The 21,441-nt window shown below is 43.7% G+C and overlaps 1 protein-coding gene across 6 annotated transcripts in view; it reads left to right on the forward strand.

Moving 5' to 3' along the window:
• Nucleotides 1-21,441, forward strand: part of STRBP (spermatid perinuclear RNA binding protein) — a 518,214-nt gene that overhangs the window by 57,198 nt on the left and 439,575 nt on the right. For all 6 annotated transcript variants that reach the window (XM_086921075.1, XM_086921077.1, XM_086921076.1 and 3 more), the window contains exon 2: nucleotides 5,528-5,684. In XM_086921075.1, coding sequence (XP_086777201.1) covers nucleotides 5,682-5,684 — 3 coding nt within the window. In that variant the 5' untranslated portion in view covers nucleotides 5,528-5,681. The remainder of the gene's footprint in view (nucleotides 1-5,527; nucleotides 5,685-21,441) is intronic.

Here is a 21,441-nt window from a genome sequence, read left to right on the forward strand (position 1 = left end):
ATAGTATGCAAAGGTTATGGTGCAGCTAAGAAACAGCTAGCTTCTCTCAGGATGTAGTATACCCTGTTATAGACCACAGCTACTGGTAAACTAGCTAGAGTTTGATAATTCTAAAGAGGTTCAATAATACCCACCTACAAAGCAGCTATGCTGTTTTTGTTTACTTTACCATTCAAAGTTAGCTTTGGATGTTGGGACTTGAATTATCAATGTACTGCTTACTTTTTGGGACCTAGAGTCTGTATTATGCACTGGTTGGTAGCCAGGAGCTGCTGGTATTTCTCGTTTGTTGCATTATGTCTAGACTTTGCTCATCCCACTTCAGCAGTTAACTCTTATTTCTCTATGAATCCTTATTAAATGTACTACTGTTTTAAAGTATATTAGTTACAAATATTGTTATCCATGCTTAGAACAGGGTATCTGAAATTCAATACTATGCTGACAAAAAATTCGCCAATCTATACATTAACCTATAAAATTGTCAAATCATTTTATATATTTTCATAGATTTTGAATGTGATCAACAGGAAATAAAGAATACACTATTAATTTGTACAAAGACAGAAGAAAAACAATTCTTAAAAAACTGTATTGACACTATCTCTATTTAACCAAATAGCCCAATGCATTTCGGGAAGACTCCCTTCTTCAGGGGCACTGTGAAAAAAAACAATGTGAAAACGTGATATTAACAATCTATGTACTGAACTGACAATATTCTTCTCTTTCAAAAATGCTAAACATGAACACAAGTACATATATAGAATTTACTCAAAGAACAGTTCTGAACGCAGTTGTAAATTCACAACAAGGAATACAGAGTCAAGTTTCATGATGGGCTTATGAATAGGTCAAGAATGGTGTACATTGAATTCTACAATCACCATGTCTCTGTCGATGTTTCCAAACGAGAACATGAAGTGTTTAGGGCTCAGTTAGCCGACATCTTAGGATATTATGTTGCTAAAAAGAGAGTATGATACCTGACAAAATAAAGGAAGATAGTTACGGTTAATGGTTTATAATTACCTTGGCATTAACAGTCTGAGCAACATTTGCAATACCTTGGAGGAGTTGCTACAATAGTATTAATATAAATATACACGCAGTAGACCGCACGCAGTTGTGAATACAACCATGTTGTCAAGGTAATTTTTTCCCCTAATCAGACGTATTAATATTCCATTAGGTTGTACCATCGAGTAGTCGCAGACACTATTTCAGGACCACTGCTCTAACAAGAGTTCATTTTCCCAAAAGTAAGTAAGCTCTTCAAATTTTCAGGTAACACACATTTTCACTTATAAATGGGTTTTCAACTTCCACAACTGCGTCCATGCTTTTGAGCTATAGTTGGAATTCATAAACAAATGTCTAGTAAACATATCTTTATTTTGGTGGAGGTTTCTATCAGTGGTGTCTCTCACATTTTTGTAACATTTTATTCACCGTGGCTAACCTTGACCTATTCATAAGCCCATCATGAAACTTGACTCTGTATTCCTTGTTGTGAATTTACAACTGCGTTCAGAACTGTTCTTTGAGTAAATTCTATATATGTACTTGTGTTCATGTTTAGCATTTTTGAAAGAGAAGAATATTGTCAGTTCAGTACATAGATTGTTAATAAACGTTTTCACATTGGTTTTTTTCACAGTGCCCCTGAAGAAGGGAGTCTTCCCGAAATGCATTGGGCTATTTGGTTAAATAGAGATAGTGTCAATACAGTTTTTTAAGAATTGTTTTTCTTCGGTCTTTGTACGAATTAATAGTGTATTCTTTATTTCCTGTTGATCACATTCAAAATCTATGAAAATATATAAAATGATTTGACAATTTTATATGTTAATGGATAGATTGGCGAATTTTATCTCAGCATAGTATTGAATTTCAGATACCCTGTTCTAAGCATGGATAACAATATTTGTAACTAATATACTTTAAAACTGTAGTACATTTAATAAGGATTCATAGAGAAATAAGAGTTAACTGCTGAAGCAACACCTTACTCCTGAGAGCCTGCTAATTCAGGCTTCTTCTCGCAGGTTTAATCTCAACTCATTTCTCACTCCCCCCTACCTCGCCACACACCTCTCTCAACATAGTGGAAGAGAATTGAGGCATTTGGGAAACGGATGTTCTCCACAGGTAGCCTCACCTTTAAGTATGTGCCAGCTGCTTGCTGGGGAGGTACTCCACTTGCTATGGGGCATTGTTGCAGAGACCTTGGCAGCCATCCCAGAGAAATTTCATGCAAGCCATTCCGAATGTCAGGATGCGCCCAAATATGTCATATGGTCTTGCCTGGAGACTACAGACTATTTTGGCATAGCAGTCGGGACTTGTGTGGTACTCCGTCCCCATGAGAAACCACTGGCTTCTCTGGAGATTTTCAGGCATCACTTATCGATCTGCCTTTTGACGGGTCTCACTTATTTGGAGAAAAGGCAGATTCCGCCCTACAGCACTTTAAAGAAAGCAGAGTGACAGCACTCACCCTCAGTCTCTCCACTCCTGTAGTGCACTATTCTCAATGATTTTACTCCTTTTACGGTATTGCGAGGGGCTGTGCATACAGGAAAACCAATGCCCACCCCACCAGTAACGAGCACACCAGTGTGTTTTGGTTGGGGATCTAGCAAACAATGTTCAGACCTGCAGGGACCATGAACCCTCATATCCCCTGCTTCACTAGCAGCAGACCACTCAGTGGGAGGCAGAATCATGAATTTTCTCCACGGGTGGCAGACCATAACACCTCGGTCCTACAAATAGTTCAGTGGGGTTACATCCTGTGATTCCTTTCTGACCCACTGCATCTTCCACCTACATCGTGAGGCTTTCAAAAGAGCACTTGTCAATTTTGCTGCAGAGATTTGAGGCTCTTGGCAACAAGAGCCATAGGGAGTTTCCTGGCCTCTGAAATCGGAACGGGATGTTACTCCTGTTATTTTCTAGTGCCTTAAAAGGGCAGAGGCCTTTGTCCTGGTTTATATCTCCGCCCTGTCAATTTTTTCCTGCTAAAGGACACATTCGAAATGCTCAGGCTGGCCCTGGTTCGATCAACCCTAGATCTTGGAGACTGGATAGTAGTGTTGGACCTGTAGGATGCTTATTTCCATGTTTCTCAGGCTCACAAGCCCTACTTGGGGTTCAAGTTGGGCATTTTCAGTTTGCTGTGCTTCCATTCAGCCTCGAGTGTTCATGAAGGTGATGGTCGTAGTATACCTTTAGAGGTCTGAGATACCAGCTTTCCCCTATCGCTCCAGCTGCCTGCTGAAGACAGCGGACTGGCCATCATCAGTTGTGGACTAGGTGACAGCAAACCTGACATTGTTTGGGTTTGCTATCAAGGTGCCAAGGTCACATCTGAGTCCTTTGCAGAGGCTTACTTTCATGGTACCATTCTGGATGTGGTGAATTATTGGGCTTTCCCTCGAGATAAGTGAGTCCATGACATTTGGGTTATGATACCAACGTTTCAGCCTCGTTCCTGGCCCTGAGCGAAGGTGGGTCTGAGGCTTATTGGTGTATTGGCCTCCTGTGTTCTGCTTGATGACTTAGACAGAAGGCATATGTGTAGTGAAATCTGATGTTTCAGTAGACCCAGCACCAAGGGAATCGGTCACATTCTCCAGGGTATTGTGCTACTTGGAAGATCTGGGCAGGAGCATCTGTCCTCTGATCACGCTTCCTTTTTTGAGAGGATCTTCTGTTGCAGCAGAATGGAAGGGTCTAGCACATAGACCTGCACAATCTACACCTTAATGTGTGGAGATTGAGTGGCGGCAATTGACTGCATTTGATATTCCTCTTCAAGTAGTGGACGTCATCCTTGCGGACAGGTGTCCTTTTACTAAGTCTGTTTACACTGGAATATGGGAGAAGATTGTGGCTTGGGGTGGCACCCAAAATTAGGACCGGTTGCTGGCCAAACTGTCAGATGTAATGTTGTTTGTTTTGTATATGACTCACCATGGACTTGGACTGGGCACTGTTAAAGGTTATCTCTAAGCCTTTTTCGCCTTTTTGAGTTTACCTACCAGCTGTCCTTGTTCAAATCACCTGTTGTGATCCGATTTCTTAAAGGTTTGCTTTATATGTTTCCTCCAAAAGCCTTCATGATGCCACAGTGTTCTCATTTGGGTTTTACTGTATTTGCACACCTTATGAGCTGATGCTCAGCTCCTCTACACACCTCCTGACTCTAAAGACTGTCTTTTTTTGTCGCAGTAACTTCTGCTTGTTGTGTGAGTAAGGTTTAGGCTCTTTCAGTCCAGCCTATTCCATTCCTTTCAAATTGTATTTCTTGAAAATGTATTTATATTACTTCTTCAAATAAATACTCAATACATTATCATCAATAGTTCATATTTGTCACTCCAAAATAGCTCTTCACTCAATTATTTTCAGAAATCACCTCTCTTGCCCAATTCTTTACTGAGTATTTGTTTATATAATGGGATGGTCGTCTTCGAGTACAAGCTATCAGCTTAATGTGCTACCTTTTCGTTTGAAAAACAGTTAGTCTTTATTCCATAACAGAAACCAATATAACCGCATTTCAGCAAGGAATGGCGATCCAGGGCAGTTTTTGCTCACCCAGGTGTTTCTTTCCACTAAATGAATTGACCCAATCCACATTGATAAAAGAAGCATTGGCAAATCCAGTAGGTCTGGCTTGCATTTTGAGTCCTGACTAAAACATAAAACTCTGCTGTAATTATAAAAAAACATAACAAACACGATTGCTTTTTCTATAAAATACCTATATTACTTTTGTGAGAGAACGCATTTAATGTGTGCTGATTTGGTGTACTTTTTGAGCTGTTAAATGTTCCTTCTTCCATATCAATTCTAGTAATCCATAGAAGTTGGAAAAATGTATTAAACAGCCAATAGAATGAGATGAGAGAGAAATAGTGTTTTGGGTGGAGCCAAAGCTAATTTTATGTGTGTGTTAAGGATTTGGCAACAAAAGGTCATAGTAGTTGCGGTCAGTCCAAATGAAATGAGCATTGGCAAAGCCGGTAGGTCTGACCTATGGGTGAGCTATTGGCTTTGGTAAGTGTGATTGGGTGATGAACGGGAAGGCGGTGGTTGGTGAATAGCAGAGTGTTTAAAGAAAAAAAAGTGCAACGAAGCAGGAAACACTGCCTGCATCATTTTTTCCCTTCTATCTGTAGGGAGGGCGAGAGTAGAACCGGGGGCAGATGGGGATGAGGAGAATAACCAGGGACGGGGGCTGGTGTGGATGGAGGGAAGGATTAAATCACCTAAATAACATTCAATCTGTTTACAACCCATAATCATGAAAAATCTTTTGTACATACCATAACGTGAAGCTTTTATTTTCCAACATGTTAAGATGCACTTTAGAGAAAGCAACAACAACATGTAGCTATTTAATTTTTTTGCGTGGTAATGTTGACTGTTTTCTTCAACTGTTAACTTCTTGAGTTCCTTAAGGGACATACTATAAGTTGCAGGTTTTGCTGAGTATTCCCTCTTGGCTATTTTGCAGGTGCACAACAACCAGGATATAACCCAGGTTTGTGACCCTGTAGGCGGTGAAATTTCAATCCTAAATGGAGGTCCTACTAAATTAATCTGCATTCAACAGAAATTAAAGTGGAAGGTTACACATACGGGAAGAAGCTGCAGTTCTCCATCAGACCATGGTTAGTAAAGTTCTATATTAATGCCTAAATTGGTCTTTTGTGTACTATGTTATCAATCACTAAGCTAGAGATGTTTTTCTGTTTAGAAAGCTTTATTGAATATGATAAGCATAGTAAAACATCATTACAGAAACATTTGGCATTAAAAAGAAAATGATATTAAAATAAAACATATATGCAATTCAATTCCAAAAAGGTATATAGAAACTATACCAAGGAAAAACGTTTAAAGGTATTTTGATTTGTGGGAATGAGGGGGAAGGAAAAAGAGAGAGGGGAAGAAAGGGGGAAGGAGAGAAGAAAGGCAACATGAAATACAGATTGAATAATGAATAATCCATAAACAAATAAGTGAAATGCTAATTAATAATAACAATAGAATATTGAAAAGGAGAAAAGGGAAAATTCAAGGAACATGTCTAGAAAGAAAATCAGTTAAAGGTAACCATAACAAGTCCTTTTTGATAAATAGAGGTACTGTGGTGGCGAAGGCACGGTCAAGTCTATGATGATGACATAAAAGGTTCCACCTGGACCTGTCGAAATTTTTGAAGCATCCTTCCAGTTAGTTGTGGTGATCTGAAAGGAAATAGCTAAATACAGATCTATAAATTTACATACATTACACTGAACATTGCATAAAGGTGAGGAACCGCCCAAAAAAAAAAATGAACAATCTCAAAAGGAAAGTCTGTGGCTAAAATGTTTAGTTTTGACCAGCTGTGAAACCAAAGGGATTTAACCAATGGGAAATGAAAAAACATATGAAGAAAATCACTATCAACAAGTACTCTGAATTTATATAGATCGGATGGGGTGAAAAAGAGTCTGTTATAAAGATTTTTTAAAAAAAGTATAAAGTCTGTGTAGTGCTGGCAGAGCGGATGTCAGGCGGATTGCCCCCGCCAGGTTGGCGGTGGCTACCGCCAGCCTGGCGGGGGCAATCCGCTTGACATCCATGCTAGTTTCCCCTCCCCGCCATTTTAGTACGGCCGGGGAGGAAAAGTAATAATATGGTGGCGGTGTCTATTAGTCACCGCCAGCCATGTTACGATGGGCCTGGGCAGGTGCCTTTCCGTGGTGGCAATGCCGCTACGGAAAGGCATGCGGTCTTCACTTTGGGGGCTCCCTGCGGGCCCCCAAAGTGAAGGAGGGGTGCATCTGGGGGATACCTGTGGTATTCAACTGCATTTGCATATACAATGCAGTAGGCACCGCGCGGTGCCTGCCGCATTGTGTATGCAAATGCATACATGCATTTATGGCATTTTGGCGGGCCGTGCAGAGAGCACCGCCCGCCACAATGTTATAAATGCAGGATGCGGCCGCCGCATCCTAATTCCAACCACGGGACCCCCGCCCTTATGGCGGGCGGTCCCTAGTCCCGGTAGGATGGCGGGCGGACTAAGTCCGCCCGTCATCCTAATGACCCCCTATGTGTTTTAGACCATATAGAGTCCCAAACCTAGAAAGAGCATTCCGGAGCTAGATAGTTTTCCCATAAAAGTTCTAGTTTAGACTTGGACCTATCGACAGATGGATGGGAAAGTAGTTTATAAGTGGCAGCATCTTTGTGAGGAATAGAAAAGTCTGGTAGAGGGGAGAGGGTCGGAGCAGGAGCGGTCTGGGAGCTATTTTGAGAAATAATAGAGGCTAGGGCGTTTTTTTAGCAAGGGGTATTAGGAAGAGTGTGTTTTGGAAATATCAAATGAGTCACGAATGTCTGAGAAATCCCTCAGGGAGTTATCTTTAAGTAAATGGTCATAAGTAATGATACCTTTATCAATCCATTCCTTCCAGAATATGGCTCTATTATTAATCTTTAAGATTTTATTATACCAAATCGGAGTTTGAAAGTGAGAATCAGCATGTGAGAGAATGGAACGAGACAACAAAATAGCAAGTGCTTTGGAGTGTTTAAATATGGGGGTGAGAAAACGCTTCGGGGCTGAGATAAACGAGCAGCTGTAAGGAATGAAAAGGGTGAGAATTGCGCGAGCTCAATTGAACTCCAAGCTTTTAAGGGAGGACAAAACGAGTCCGTTAAAAAAGGCCAGATTTTTTTAAAGTGAAAGCAGAGTGATTTGGATTAAGGTTGACTCTGTGGTTTATGGTTTTAAAGAAAAAAACAGGAGAGAAATAGGGAGCATCGAAAGATAAAAACTAACGATGGGGAGGAGAATCATTTTAATAGTTGCTAGCCTCCCCCGCCAGGATGAGAAAAGAGGAGACCAGCCTTCAATGAGTACAGAAATCATTGTATGTCCGTATGGTTAATTTTAATAGTTTCTCTAATGGTGTTAGCGTAAAGGATGCCTAAACACTTGATATTCCTGGGATTCCATTCAAAGCCAGAACCATGAAACATATGGGAAAGGCAATATTTGTTTAGAGGTAAAACTTCAGATTTGTCTATATTTAATTTGTATCCAGAGGCTAAGGAATATTCTGGTAACAAAGAGAAAAGAGAGGGTAAAGAGGTAGACGGGTTAGAAATGTAGAGTAGGATATCCTCAGCATAAGCAGAAAATGTAATATCAATATTCTGAAATTTGAAGCCTGTATAAGATGGTGAACTGTGAATTTTTACTAGGAAAGGTTCTAAAACGAGAACAAAAGGAAGAGGGGAAAGGGGACAAACTTGTCTGTTGCCTCTACTAAGAGAAAAATATTTAGATTAAGAACCATTAACCCAGATAGAAGTAGAGGGGGCAGAATACAACAATTGAATATATTGATTTATAGGGGGGCTAAGCTTACTCTATCAAACGCTCTTTCAGCATTCAATATGATAGCTGCGACTGGGGAGTCAATTTTTTAAACAAGATGGATGATGTTAAGGAGAGTTCTCGGTAATTGATCTACCTTTGACCAACCCAGATTGATAGATAATAATACATTCAGGGATAACCTTGTTAATATGAATAGCTAAAATATTGGCATACATTTTACAGTCTGTATTGATTGAAGAGATGGGCCTATAATTTTTGCAAAGGGAGGGATCCTTATCTTTTTTAGGGATTAAGCATAGCGTTGCCTGTGTAAAAGATCCCCTGGTCTCTCCTTTGGTAAGAAAAGGGTTAACGAATGAAAGTAAGTGTGATATTACATTTTTTTTTAAAGTGGAGATAAAATCGAACAGTGAAGCCATCCGGACCGGGCATTTTTTCTTTGGGTAGGAGAGTAATGGCATTAATTATTTCCTTTTCTAAGATAGGAATTTCTAGGGATGAAAGATCTGTAAAATTATTGGGAGATTTAGGAATAATTTGAAAGAAAGAGTCAATTTGTGTGGAAGAAGGACTGGACTCGGGAGTGTATAGGAAAGAATATTATTGGACGAAACAATCAAGAATTTGATCATCAGTGGATTGACGGACTCCATGGTTGTCTTTTAGACCTCTGGAAGAAATAGCTTTATAAAAAGTGTTCTGCATCTTATTGGGAACGTACCTGGTTTGTGATTTCCGGTCCTAAAAGGGATCCATGAGTTGGTTACAATCACCACCCACAATTAAATTATCAGTCGCATGCGAAGAAAGAAGTGTGGAAAATTCATTCCAAAAAGTTAAGTCAATGCCATTTGGGCCATAAACATTACAAAAGGAAAATTGTGTGTTGTTAACAGTAGTATTTAAAAACAACCATCTACCATTATTATAGTGAAACTCATTTTGTAACTGAACATTTAATGACTTATGAAACAAAATAACGCCATTTTTATTATACACTGCCGGGGAGCAGAAAGCGTCTCCTACCCATTGTTTACGCAGTGAAGACAGATCTTGCAATTTGAGGTGCGTTTCTTGCAGCAATGCAACTTAACATTTCAATCTCGCTAAATGAGATAAAACACATTGTTTTTTAGCAGGATTATGAATGCCTTTAACATGCCATGAGATAATGCAAAGACCACTCATCCATGGAGTTTGAAAAAGGGTAGGCTTGAAAGTGATAAAGTCAAAAAAGGAAGGAGAAGAGGAGGAGGAGGAGATGAAAGAGAAGATGAAAAGATGAAGATAGCAAAGGACATCAAAAAGAGAAGAAATTGCACTTTATGGCCACCACATGAGCAGGCTGAGAGAAATAAAGGGAAAAAGAACTGGAGAACAGAGCAAGAAAAGGAGAAGCGAAGGAAAAAGAAAGGGAAGGAAGAGCAATAGAGGAAGGGAGAACAGTCACATGGGAAAAGTTAGAAAAGAGGAGATGACAGAAAGCCAAATGGCTTTAGCCATAACAATCAAGAAAACAAAAAAACTTAATGTAGGAGGAGGGACAGCTAAAACCTAGACGGCCACTCCACTGGGAAGAACGAGAGGAAACCAAGGGCACCAAGACAATGAAAAAGGTAGGGTTGAAAAACTCCCAAAATAAAGATGATAAATGAATGACACTAGAAGGAAGGGACTTACCAGACATTAGGGAACAAAGCAACGAGATGAATCAAACATTATAGATAAACAGATGGTGGAGTCATGAATCTTCAACAACAGAAAGTCACAGTCAGAACCTAAAAAATATGAATGAGAAACATACATGAGAATTGACATTACTAACACCTTTCATTAGTCCTAGGGGATAAAAATAAGCGTAGAGAACAAATAGCAGGTCATTCAATGCTTGCAAAGTACTCCTCGATGAGTATGGATGAACTTCCGAATGTCAGCTGGATCCTCGAAGGAGAATGTTCTATCTTTATAAGTCACTTTGAAGAAGCAGGGGTATATTAGGCAATACCGAGCATTCATGGATTTCAAAGCTGGTCTAAGATCAAGAAATTCCTTAAGTCTACTAGCTGTTGGTTTAGAGACGTCCTGACTAAAAAAGGTTTTGTGGCCAGACCATAGCATTTGTTTATGTTGTTTGACAACATTAAGGTTCGCCATACTATTAGAATACAACAGAAAATAGGCAATGATACCTCTTGGTTTAGTAGAAGATGCATTCTGAGGTCCTAGTCTGTGCGCTCTTTGGATATTGAAATCCATTGATTTTGGAAGGCCAACAATCTGTAAGACTTGAGATTTCAGGAAGGAGATCATGTCAGTACCTTCAGAACATTCTGGAATTCCCTAAATGCGTAGGTTATTATGCCAATTTCGATTTTCCAAGTCCTCTGAAGTTTTCTTGAGTTGGGTAACTTCTTTGGTGAGACTGTCGCCCTTGGCAATGACATATTGTGTGTTTCTTATATTTTGTTCGACATCAGAGAGTCTTAATTCAAGGTCAGACCATTTGTCTTCTTTTCTTTAGAGGGTAGCAGTGGTGTCCGACATAAAGGGGTGAATGAGGCGAAGGTCATCCTTAATATCTTCTAGTGTGAGGGGAAGAGGTGATTTAGGTGGAGAGGAAGGATTCCATTTAAGTTGCTTACTAGTATTAACTGAGTCTTTTGACCTCCGGAAGAAGCACCTGCACCCCCATGAGGTTTGTTAGACTGCGAGTGATCCATGGTAAAAAGGATAAGTGAGGTGGACACAAAACACCACTTGTAAAGGCCAGGAAAAGATAACAAAGTCACAATAAATATAGTCAAGCAGAGGCAGAAGGGTGCTGAGCCAGGGGCTCACACACAAGTTGCACACGAAAGGGCCTTTTATCAGAAATAAATACCACAACTTGACAGATGCAACCAGCAGGCTTGTAAATAGGTTGTAAAACCAAAGCCATAGAAAAAAGTCTGTTACAAACATTATTTAGTAGTGCATAAAGCGCTTTAGAAAGTCCAAGCAGACATTGTTGTTAGCCTGAGCACTCTTTCCCCTCCTGAGGCGCTGCCGGGAGGTTCTTCACTCTATCCCTTACCTGCCTTGTTTTTAGCGCAATTACTTGTACCCTGCTTGATTAATAGGCAGTGGTTTTTAACTTGCATTGGGAGCATTAGCTAGTGTTGTTGGAAGCTTCTCTTACCTCCTCCGCTACTCTGGACGCTCTCAGCTGAGTATTGACGCTGAGAGTTGGTCCCGAGTAGGCAAAGGGAAACGCGGCGGCCATCTTGGGGGTGAGACTCACTGTGACGCGCTCTAGTTGATCATAAAAGGGCTGTCCTGGCTCGGCGTCTGTTGTTAGCCTGAGCACTCTTTCCCCTCCTGAGGCGCAGCCGGGAGGTTCTTCACTCTATCCCTTAACTGCCTTGTTTTTAGCGCAATTACTTGTACCCTGCTTGATTAATAGGCAGTGGTTTTTAACTTGCATTGGGAGCATTAGCTAGTGTTGTTGGAAGCTTCTCTTACCTCCTCCGCTACTCGGGACGCTCTCAGCTGAGTATTGACGCTGAGAGTTGGTCCGGAGTAGGCAAAGGGAAACGCGGCGGCCATCTTGGGGGTGAGACGCGCTGTGACGCGCTCTAGTTGATCATAAAAAGGGACATCCACTCTCCGCGTAGCGGACGTGTCGGGCGGACGCGCCGGACTCACGCCGGAGTCATGCCAGAGTCCTGCCCGTCTGCGCCCGCCCGCGTCACGGCAGCGGACGGCGCGGCGGGAGGCGCTGGCCATAGGCTCACTTACACCGCTGTGGACCTACTATCTTTCAAGACTAATACTGCCACCTGTCGCCATGTCTTCTCTGGCCGATATAACGGTAAATGCGGCTGTCCAGGTTGTGGGTGGTACCCTAACCTATATCGGGCTTCTGAGGGGCCCCATATACTCCCCATTAACAATTTTAAGTGCCTATTACTCAACACCCGCTCTCTGCACAGGCATGCCTTAGACATTTTTGAGCTGTTGACATCAGAAAAACCACTATGTACTATGTCTTATGCTCACGGAAACTTGGCTCAATGAGTCTTCTAACCCAGATATCGCAGCAGCCATTCCTTCCGACTATATACTTCACAGACAGGATAGGGTACTGGGTAGGGGTGGTGGAGTCGCACTTGCAGTTCAAAGATCTTTCACTTGTGCGATCATACCATCCTTGCCTATTTCTGATTTCGAATCCCTCGCCTTTTCCATCCCTCTGTCCCCTCACCAATCGTTTTCTGGGCTTGTGATTTACAGACCTCCTTGCCTGCGGGGTTCTTTCTTTGATGAGTTTCAATCAGCTGTCACCACTCTTTGCCTGAAGGTTAAACATTGTATAGTGCTAGGGGATTTTAACATCCACATGGATGTCGAGTTAGACAGTGAAGCTATCAAAATCAATGACATCACCGCCCCTCTAGGTCTAACTCCTTACATCTCGAGTGCGACTCATGACAAGGGTCACACTCTGGATCAAGTGTTTTCCACCATTCCCCTTATTACGACCTGTTCTATCCCTGTTCTCTGGTCTGACCACTCCTTGATCCGTTTTTTAATTCAGGGCAGAAGTAAATTATCCTGCATAAACTCTAACAATCCTAGGCACCCTAGTAGACCTTACCATAAAATCACTCCCGAAAGCCTTGCTCAAGCGTATCAGGAACATCCCTGCATTCTATCTGGTCATTTAGAGAGGGATCTTGATACGTTTTAGAAATGTCTGACCGAGAGGCTTGATGATCTTGCTCCACTTTCTATGCCTCGTTCATCTACCAAGCGTAGTTCGGCTCCTTGGTTCTCAGAGTCACTTGCTCTGGCTCGGCGTAACTGTAAGTTAGCCGAAAGACTCTCGCGGAAGCAATACGATGCGGAAGCCAAGTCCGCCTACAAATCTTCCATCAAGTCCTATCACGCCGATATTCTGGAGGCAAAAAAGAACTATATTGCCAACAGAATTGAGTCAGCATCAAGCTCCTGTAAAGAAATCTTCACCATCGTTAAGGAGTTTGTCTCTCCTAAATCCAGCACAGCTCAGCACAAGTTTTCGGAACCTTGGGTAAAGGAGCTGGCTATTTTCTTCACTACTAAAATCAAACTGATTCAAGAATCTTTCCGTCCCTCTGTTCCCAGCTCATTTCTCACCGATTGTAATCCATCGTCCTTTTCATCTGATTACTTTCCCGTTTTATCGGAGTTTCCAGTTCTATCGGAATCTGTTTCTCTGGATCTCCTACTTAGGATCAAATCAGGCTCTCCATTGGACCCCTGTCCGGCGACCTTTCTAGCCAGCAACGCCAAGATTCTGAACTCGTTAATTAATCCTGTTCTTAATCTGTCTTTGACAAGTGGCACTGTCCTGCCGGCCTGGAAGAAGGCAATTGTTGTTCCACTCTTGAAAAAACCTGGCCTTGATCCGGAGAAACATGCCAACTACAGACCCATATCTCTCCTGCCCAGTTTAGCTAAGATCGTCGAGAAGCACGTCCACTCTGTGTTCTCCTCCTTCCTTGACTCCACCCTACCCAGTCAGGCTTCCGCTCCAATTTGAGCACTGAGACCGCTCTATTGGAAGTAAATGAAGCCATCAAGGAAGCTCTCGACTCAGGCGGAAGAGCTATGCTGGTGATGTTGGATCTGTCGGCGGCCTTCGACACCGTCCCTCATGAGGCCCTCTTGAGGAGACTTTATGAGATCGGTCTCAGAGGGACGGTGTTGAGCTGGCTGAGATCTTACCTAGCGGGTCGTCGACAAGTGGTCTGGGCACCCCCGTACTCTGCCGAGGTGCCGCCGATGGATGTTGGAGTCCCACAAGGGTCGGTGCTTAGCCCGACCCTCTTTAACATCTTTATGACTCCATTGGCGGTACTGGCGGAGTCTCTGGGTGCCCAGATCATATCATACACTGACGACACCCAGCTTCTCTTCACCTGTAAAAAAGGCACGGAGTTCGACGGGGAGAGCATCCGCGGTTGCCTTGGGGCTGCCTTCGACTGGTTTCAGCGAAGCATCCTCAAGTGCAACCCCGACAAATCGGAGGTGCTCTTCTTTGGTTGTCAGGTAGACCCGCCTTGGCAGGAATGGTGGCCAGTGAGTATTTCACCCCCTTCTTCTTCCTCCACGGTTGCTAAAAACCTTGGGATTAAAATTGACAACACCCTATCACTGAAATCCCAAATTACAGGTCTCACCAGTACTTGTTTTGGTCTGTTAAAAATGCTACGCAAATTCCTTCCTCTGCTCCCTTTGGTCCACAGGAAGCTGACAGTACAGGCTTTAATTTGTTCCAGGTGTGACTACTCCAATGTCCTCTACCTTGGTTTGCCAGACTACCTCCTGCACAAACTTCAGGTAGTCCAGAATTCCGCGGCAAGGGCCATTTTTGGCTTACCCCGCCATGCTAGGGCATCGGAGTTGCTTCTTTCCCTTCACTGGCTTCCTGTCAGGAAGCGGATTACATTTAAGGCTCTTACATTGGCCCATAAGGCACTCCATTTGGTAGGTGCCTATTACATTCAGAAACGGCTTTCTCTCTATAAGCCCACTCGATCACTTAGATCTGAATCTCTTGGCCTGGCAACTGTTCCACCCATTAGGAGAGTCAGGATAGGTGGACGCTCGTTTAAACATCTCGCCCCTAAACTGTGGAACTCCCTTCCCGTCGATCTGCGCCGCATTCTCAATCTGCTGGCCTTTAGAAAGGCCTTGAAAACGTGGCTTTACAATCAATAACTGGTATGTCCCCTGTTTCCTTATCTCTCTTTTCAGCTACGGGTCAGAAAGCGCTGGGACACTCCTTGGAGTAGCCGTGCGCTATATAAGACACCTATTAACATTAACATTAACATGCCTTGTAACAAGTGACTTGCTGTGATAAAACCAGTACATCAGCTGATCAGAAATGACGCAAAGGAGCAGTGCTGACATCATGCCGAGAAGAAAAAATTACAAGTAATGAACAGAAGCAAACAATGAAATGTTGCTTATTATCACAAACATCATGGATGCAGAAGTAGGAGCAGTGCCAAAACGCTCAGTGTGTGGGCTGTGAGGAAGGCAGCATAACGGTTATTTATGCGCCAAAGCTGGAAAGCACAAAATGGTGGCCGCTATACTAGAGGCAATGAGGTTATACAATAAAGATGTAAAGAAAAGGGTCTAACCGGCCATAAAATCATCCGGAAACTTGCCTTGTTCCTGGCAGCGAACAGCTGCGTTGCGAAACAAGGGACCCTTCACGTGAAAACGTAGGTCGGCGCTATGGAGCTTCTCAGGTCGCTGCCATCTTGCCTCCGCCGCACGCTCTCTCCAGCTAGAGATGTTTCAATATTAAGAATTGTGAATCTCTTTGAAAACATTTGATGTCCTAAATGAGGTTTAAAAGCCTACGTGATAGAGACTTATCCCCATGAGTCAGACTGGATCTGGAAATATTTTCATGAGCAGTACCCCTGTGTGAAGGTAGATGGCGTCGTTTGAGTCTTCTGCACCAGAAGTTACATTTGTGGTGCCTATATAGGCACTAACCTAGGTGAGCTGATGTCTGTTTTTTTCTTTCTGCCCCAGTCAGTGCTGATCCGGAAGAGCTACAGCTTTTTAACTAAGCTTTTTTCGACAGTTGTTGAAGTCTTTTTTTTTTTTTTTTTTTTTTAGGTCTTACCTCCTGTTGTGGCAGAAATGTCATCTAAGAAGGCTGGCTTCAAGCCCTGCTGCGCCTGTCACCGTCCGAGACCTGCACCTTGTTTCCCTCTGGTGCCTCGATAAAGACCGTGACCAGACGGCCTGTACCGATTGCCACATCATTCAACCGAATGCCTTGAGGGAGTGATCCCTCAAGCTCTTGGCGGCACAACGTGTGAAGCTCGAGGTCCCGGTCGAGAGCAATGTTTCAGTGTCTGATGTAGTCATCGCATTCCAAGCCCTTGAGCAATTTGGGTACGTTTCGGTCCCACACAAAGAAGTCGTTGAAGCATGCTTCGACTTCACCTTGTCCATCAGCTGACGAGACGAAGGAGCGTCACTCAATGCCTGACTCCATAGTTGAGCCAGTGCCTGCCCATTTCTGGGAGCAGAAGCGACCTCGCTCAACTTCAAGTGTTTTATGAGGCCGTGCGCCTCATATTTGAGGGGCCCTTTCCCTCTGGCGTGCCTTTGGGCTTATTGGGTTCGGGAGGGGCCCATGGATCCACAGGTGGATCCGGATTGGCACCGGTCATGCCATACTGACCTTCCCCAGCGCCAGTCCAGGGGCTGGCGCTGTCAGCGCACATCGGTGGCGCCATCCTCATTTACATTCCCGATTCCGACATGGAGCCAGAGGGGCATCACCCTATGCCGACTGGAGCCAGGCCGGAGCCTGAGCCCTATTCCTAAGTGCTGGGAGTTGGGAGAGAACGGGAGAGTCGCTGGACCATGAAGAAATTAAGCCTTATGAATCGAAATTTGCCTAGCTTAGTAACGGTAAGTTTCAATTCTATTAAGGACACGGAGGCGAGGATTATGCTTTTCCTTCTTGCTGTTTAATATAATCCAAACACACAGCAGCCCAGAGAAGCTTCACAGAAAAATGCTTGTATATCCAAAACACAGGAAAAAATGTTTTTAAAACAAGGAACAAAAAACGATTTCCACATAAATCAACTACAAATCCCATCATTCCATCATACTCCCGAGTAATATCAGTCCTTCCATAGTGTCCATGACCATTAGATAGGGTGTCCATCTTGTGTCTTCTCCCTCTTTCTTCGCGCGAGTCATGCCGACTTCACATCAGTCTTGCTTGGAACCTTCATTCCCTCAGCAGCGTTAATCAGGGTACCCACCGCGCACCCTGCTCCTTCCTCTCCAGCCACGCAAGCGTCTTTCCTGCCCTGTCGCCAAGCTCATATAGCCTATGTTGGGTAGCTGCCTGTTTAGCCAACATGTGTTCCCGTGCCTTGAGCTTGTATTCCTCCTTCTTTAACGTCAAGCAATGCAGTGCCTCCTCTGAATAACGTAACGCGTGAGCCGCCTCAAGCTCTCGGAGGGCTTCTTCTAGCTGTATCAGAATCTCACGCCTTTTTGCAATATATTTCACTTTCAATAACAGGGCATATCCCTTTAGTACCACTTTATACGCCTCCCATATTGTTTGCGCTGATGCCACCGACCCTAAGTTTTCCTCTAGGACATATCCAGTCTGCACCCCAAGTTCCTCCCTGATATCCGGAATTTTCAACAGCCATGGGTTAATGACAATGGCGCAAGGCTGCTGCTTTTCCCCGTGAGTGAAGTCCACTTCCACTGGGGAGTGATCCGAAATACCTCGGGATACGTCCGGGGCTGTCTAAAATTACCCACCGAGGCCGTGTATGTTAAAAAGTAGTCTATTCGGGAGAGACTGCCATGCACACTAGAAAAATACGTAAAGTCAGAGCCTACGTTTTGCAGCTCCCGTCCCACATCTGAGAGGCCCAATGCCGTGGTAAATTCCGCCATAAGCTCATTTGGCCTCGCCCCTGCCTCTGCGGTACCTAATGATCGCATCCTCCATTGTCATGTTATAGTCCCGCCCATTAGCAAAGTACCGTTAGGAAGGTTAGTCAATATTCGGCCTAGTTTTACTAAGGCATCTCTACCCAACGCTGGTGGCAGATAAACACAAACTATATTCAAAGCCCTTCCTTCCCACTGGGCCTCAGCCTCCGCAAACCGCCCTCCTCGATCCGCCCATGTGTTATGTACGTTCAGTGGTGTGTTTTTCCAAACCAGGATACCTGTGCCCCTAGACCCAGTGATATAGTGAGCATTCACTAGGAGCCTGTACCCCCATCTATTAGGAGCCTTACTTTTATTACCAAGCCAGTGAGTCTCCTGCAGGAGAACCAGGTCTGGGGACTAGTGAGGCAGGTTGTTTAAATGCAAGCGCTGACCTCGCATAGTCCTTTCACTTTCTTTTTCCCTGACAAGTTAGTACTTCAAACTAGAACTGCTTCCCTACCCAAGGTAGTGACCCGATTCCAATGCTGTAAGTCCATTACTCTTTTTTTCTTTCATCACCTCCACTTCCCGCTAAGAAGGAGGAGAGGGTGCACAGGCTGTTTCAAAAGAGGGCAGTCGGCTTTTACATCGACTGCTCTTAGGAATTCCGAAAGGACGACCATCTTTTTCGTAGGGTGTTCAGGCAATAAAAAAAGAAAGTGGTGCAGATGAGAGCTCAGTTTATGTGAATCATTCTGTGAGTCGAATTTTCTATGTTTTTGGCCATAAAGATGCTATGGAGGATATCTGGGCCCATTGCACCAAAGCCAGGTCCTTCACAACGGCATTGGCCAGAGAAGATCTGGCAGCTGAAGTGCAAAAGGCCATTTTGCTTGTTTTGTTCTCCAGGACTTCCTGGTGTAAATGTATTGGCATTTATATAGCGCACTACTTACCCGTAGGGTCCCAAGGCGCTTCGACCGCTGCGAAACCCTTCCTGGCTTCCCTGAGAGATGGTCCCTTAATGGGTATCTCCAGGGTGAGACCAGGCATCCCCGGCGGTCTGGTGGGGCCGTTAGTGAAGATGAGGCAAGCTAATGCCCAGAGTTGCCGAGTGTGATCGCTGATCAGAGTGGGCACCGAGGCGAGAGAATTATCGAGTCCGCTGACCCTGGTCCAGAAACCTGCCGCGCCGGGAATCGAACCCTGGTCCCGGGCCGTCCTCTGCTCTCGGGTCTGCCGCCTCTAACCAGTGAGCCACACTACTTCACTAGTGGTGTAGTCATCCCTTCAAGACCTTCCTCCATATGTGTACTGCTTGGCAGAGAAGGCCAGGAATCTGCAGATAGAAATATCTGTCAGAATTAAAAGTATCTTTCTTTGGTAACATCATTCTAGTGGCTACTCTTTCTACCTGCAGATTCCTCACCGATCCCACCCTCCGTCACCGCCTTGAAGGATGGCCATAAGCTGTTCATTAAGGCCTCAATATTACGTCCTGCCGATAGTTGCCTAATAATGATCCAAATGTTTCTTTCACTGCACCATTATCTGTATTGCGGTCTCAAGTCCTACCGCCTCATTGGGGTAGGAAGAAATGTTTGGAAAAACTGATGTTGCACAGCCGGTGAGAGTTCCCAGGCATTACCATGTCGTTGATTCCATTGCCTATGCAGAAAAGGTGCCTTCTGCCTGTATCCGAAAGCTATGAAAATGTTCTGGACCCAGTCTGCGCCAGAGGATATTCAGAAAGTAATGAATCGGCAGGTAGAGTGCACACCAAAGGTAAGCAACTTTTTCATTTATTTTACCCCTGCAATTACAAATCGTTATTGAGTTAATTCCACAAAATACCTAATGGAGAGAGCAAGAGGGGGTCTAATGAAATGGCATCTGCTCTGTTTTACCTGGCCAGTGAGTGTGCATCAATAAGATTAATGTTTTACCACAGCTATTATATTGTTTTCAAGCACTTCCAGTGATTAACACCTAAAAGTTGGCTACTTTGCAAGCAGTGTTTGACACCTTTGTTTGAGATGGTAAGACCTGAGGCTATCTAGGAAGTTGTTGAAGTCAAAACAGACCTGGGAAAAGGGGAATGGTAGTACTTCTCAATGGATTATCAGGCAGTTTAGCTATGCATAGTGTTTCGAAAATCAGTATTGGAATGCACGATTCACTGGATTCACATGGAGGCTGCGTTAGTAATAAGACTGCTATGGGGCTTGGCTTTGCTAATAAGTCATAGAACTGCGGTAGTATACATCTCAGATGTGATAAGGCCAACAATGGATGCACGATGAAGTGACAAAAGGTCAGTGGCTAACAATTTTTGTTTTGCAATTTACTCCACGGTTCCATAAGCTGTTTATCACACCAGTGAGGGAGGAAAGGAGACCGTGGGATCCTTTTCAGGATGGTGATAAAATAGTTCGACACCTGTGAATATGAGTTCACCACACTAGATACATTTGAGAGGCTACACCAGTGGTTCCCAAACTTTTTTGACCCGTGGCTCCCTTGATCTTACTGGCAGTTTGCCATGGCTCCCCACCATTTTTTTACCGGTGAAAACATTTTTTTTATGATGCGTAAAAGCACCTGCTGCCCCATTCCTGGCATCTAGCAGGCGAGATCAGAGTTTTGTCTAATAGAAGTTTTGATTCGAGGAAGTTGTTATTCTTGGTTAGGTAGTGCAGAGGGTTGATATGCCTGTTGCACAGAACATGTACCATGCAGATCACAAAGTGAATGTAACATAAACAGGTCCGTGGGTTACTGAGTTTGTCCTTTGTCTTATGTAACATGTCCTATATGCTGATTTGCACACCTATGATTGATAGTCTCAGTGTAATGTGTGCGTTATGTACAGTGCTCTAACACCATTCACTCAGGGCCGGCTCAAGGGCGGTGCAACCGGTGCCACCGCACCGGGTGCTGACTTCACAAAGGGGCGTAAATACAACAATAATACTGATTCTTACATTATACAGGCTGTCGATGTGACGGCTATGCTTGCTGCAATGTTAAAAAGCATTTATTTTGTTTCAAGGATTGGAAACAATCTAACGTTGATTATAAAAGTGAGTTTGTTTAGCATATACAAAAACAGCAAAGCTTGTTTGCTCAACATTGATTGAAAAGGCGCTGCCTGGCCCTGCTAGCCCTGTCTGCCTGCCTCAACTGTGCCTTGGCTCTCTGGCCCGGCCTCGCCCTTTTGAGCCCAGCTGCTGCTGCACTAAATCTGAGACCCACATCTGCTTCTCTATTTTAGCCTTCTTTTTCATTTCTGTCTCTTGCTATTTGCCTTTCACCTTTTTTCAGTTTTGCCTTTCTGTGATTTTGCCTTTTCCTCTCGCCACTTTAACCTTTATGCCCCTTTTGGCACCTTTAAGCCGCCGTGGTTCCCAAACTGTGATTAGCATTTCACCAGCATTATTTTTACTGTAACAACGGAGCACGTTAGAAATCAGACATAAAATATAAGCCAAATCAAGGCGTTCTTCTCTCTGAGAGAAGGCCTTGGCTTGGCTTATATTTTATGTGTAATTTCG

The sequence above is a fragment of the Lissotriton vulgaris genome, chromosome 5 (genome assembly GCF_964263255.1).
Source record: "Lissotriton vulgaris chromosome 5, aLisVul1.2, whole genome shotgun sequence".
NCBI classification, from domain to species: Eukaryota; Metazoa; Chordata; class Amphibia; order Caudata; family Salamandridae; genus Lissotriton; species Lissotriton vulgaris.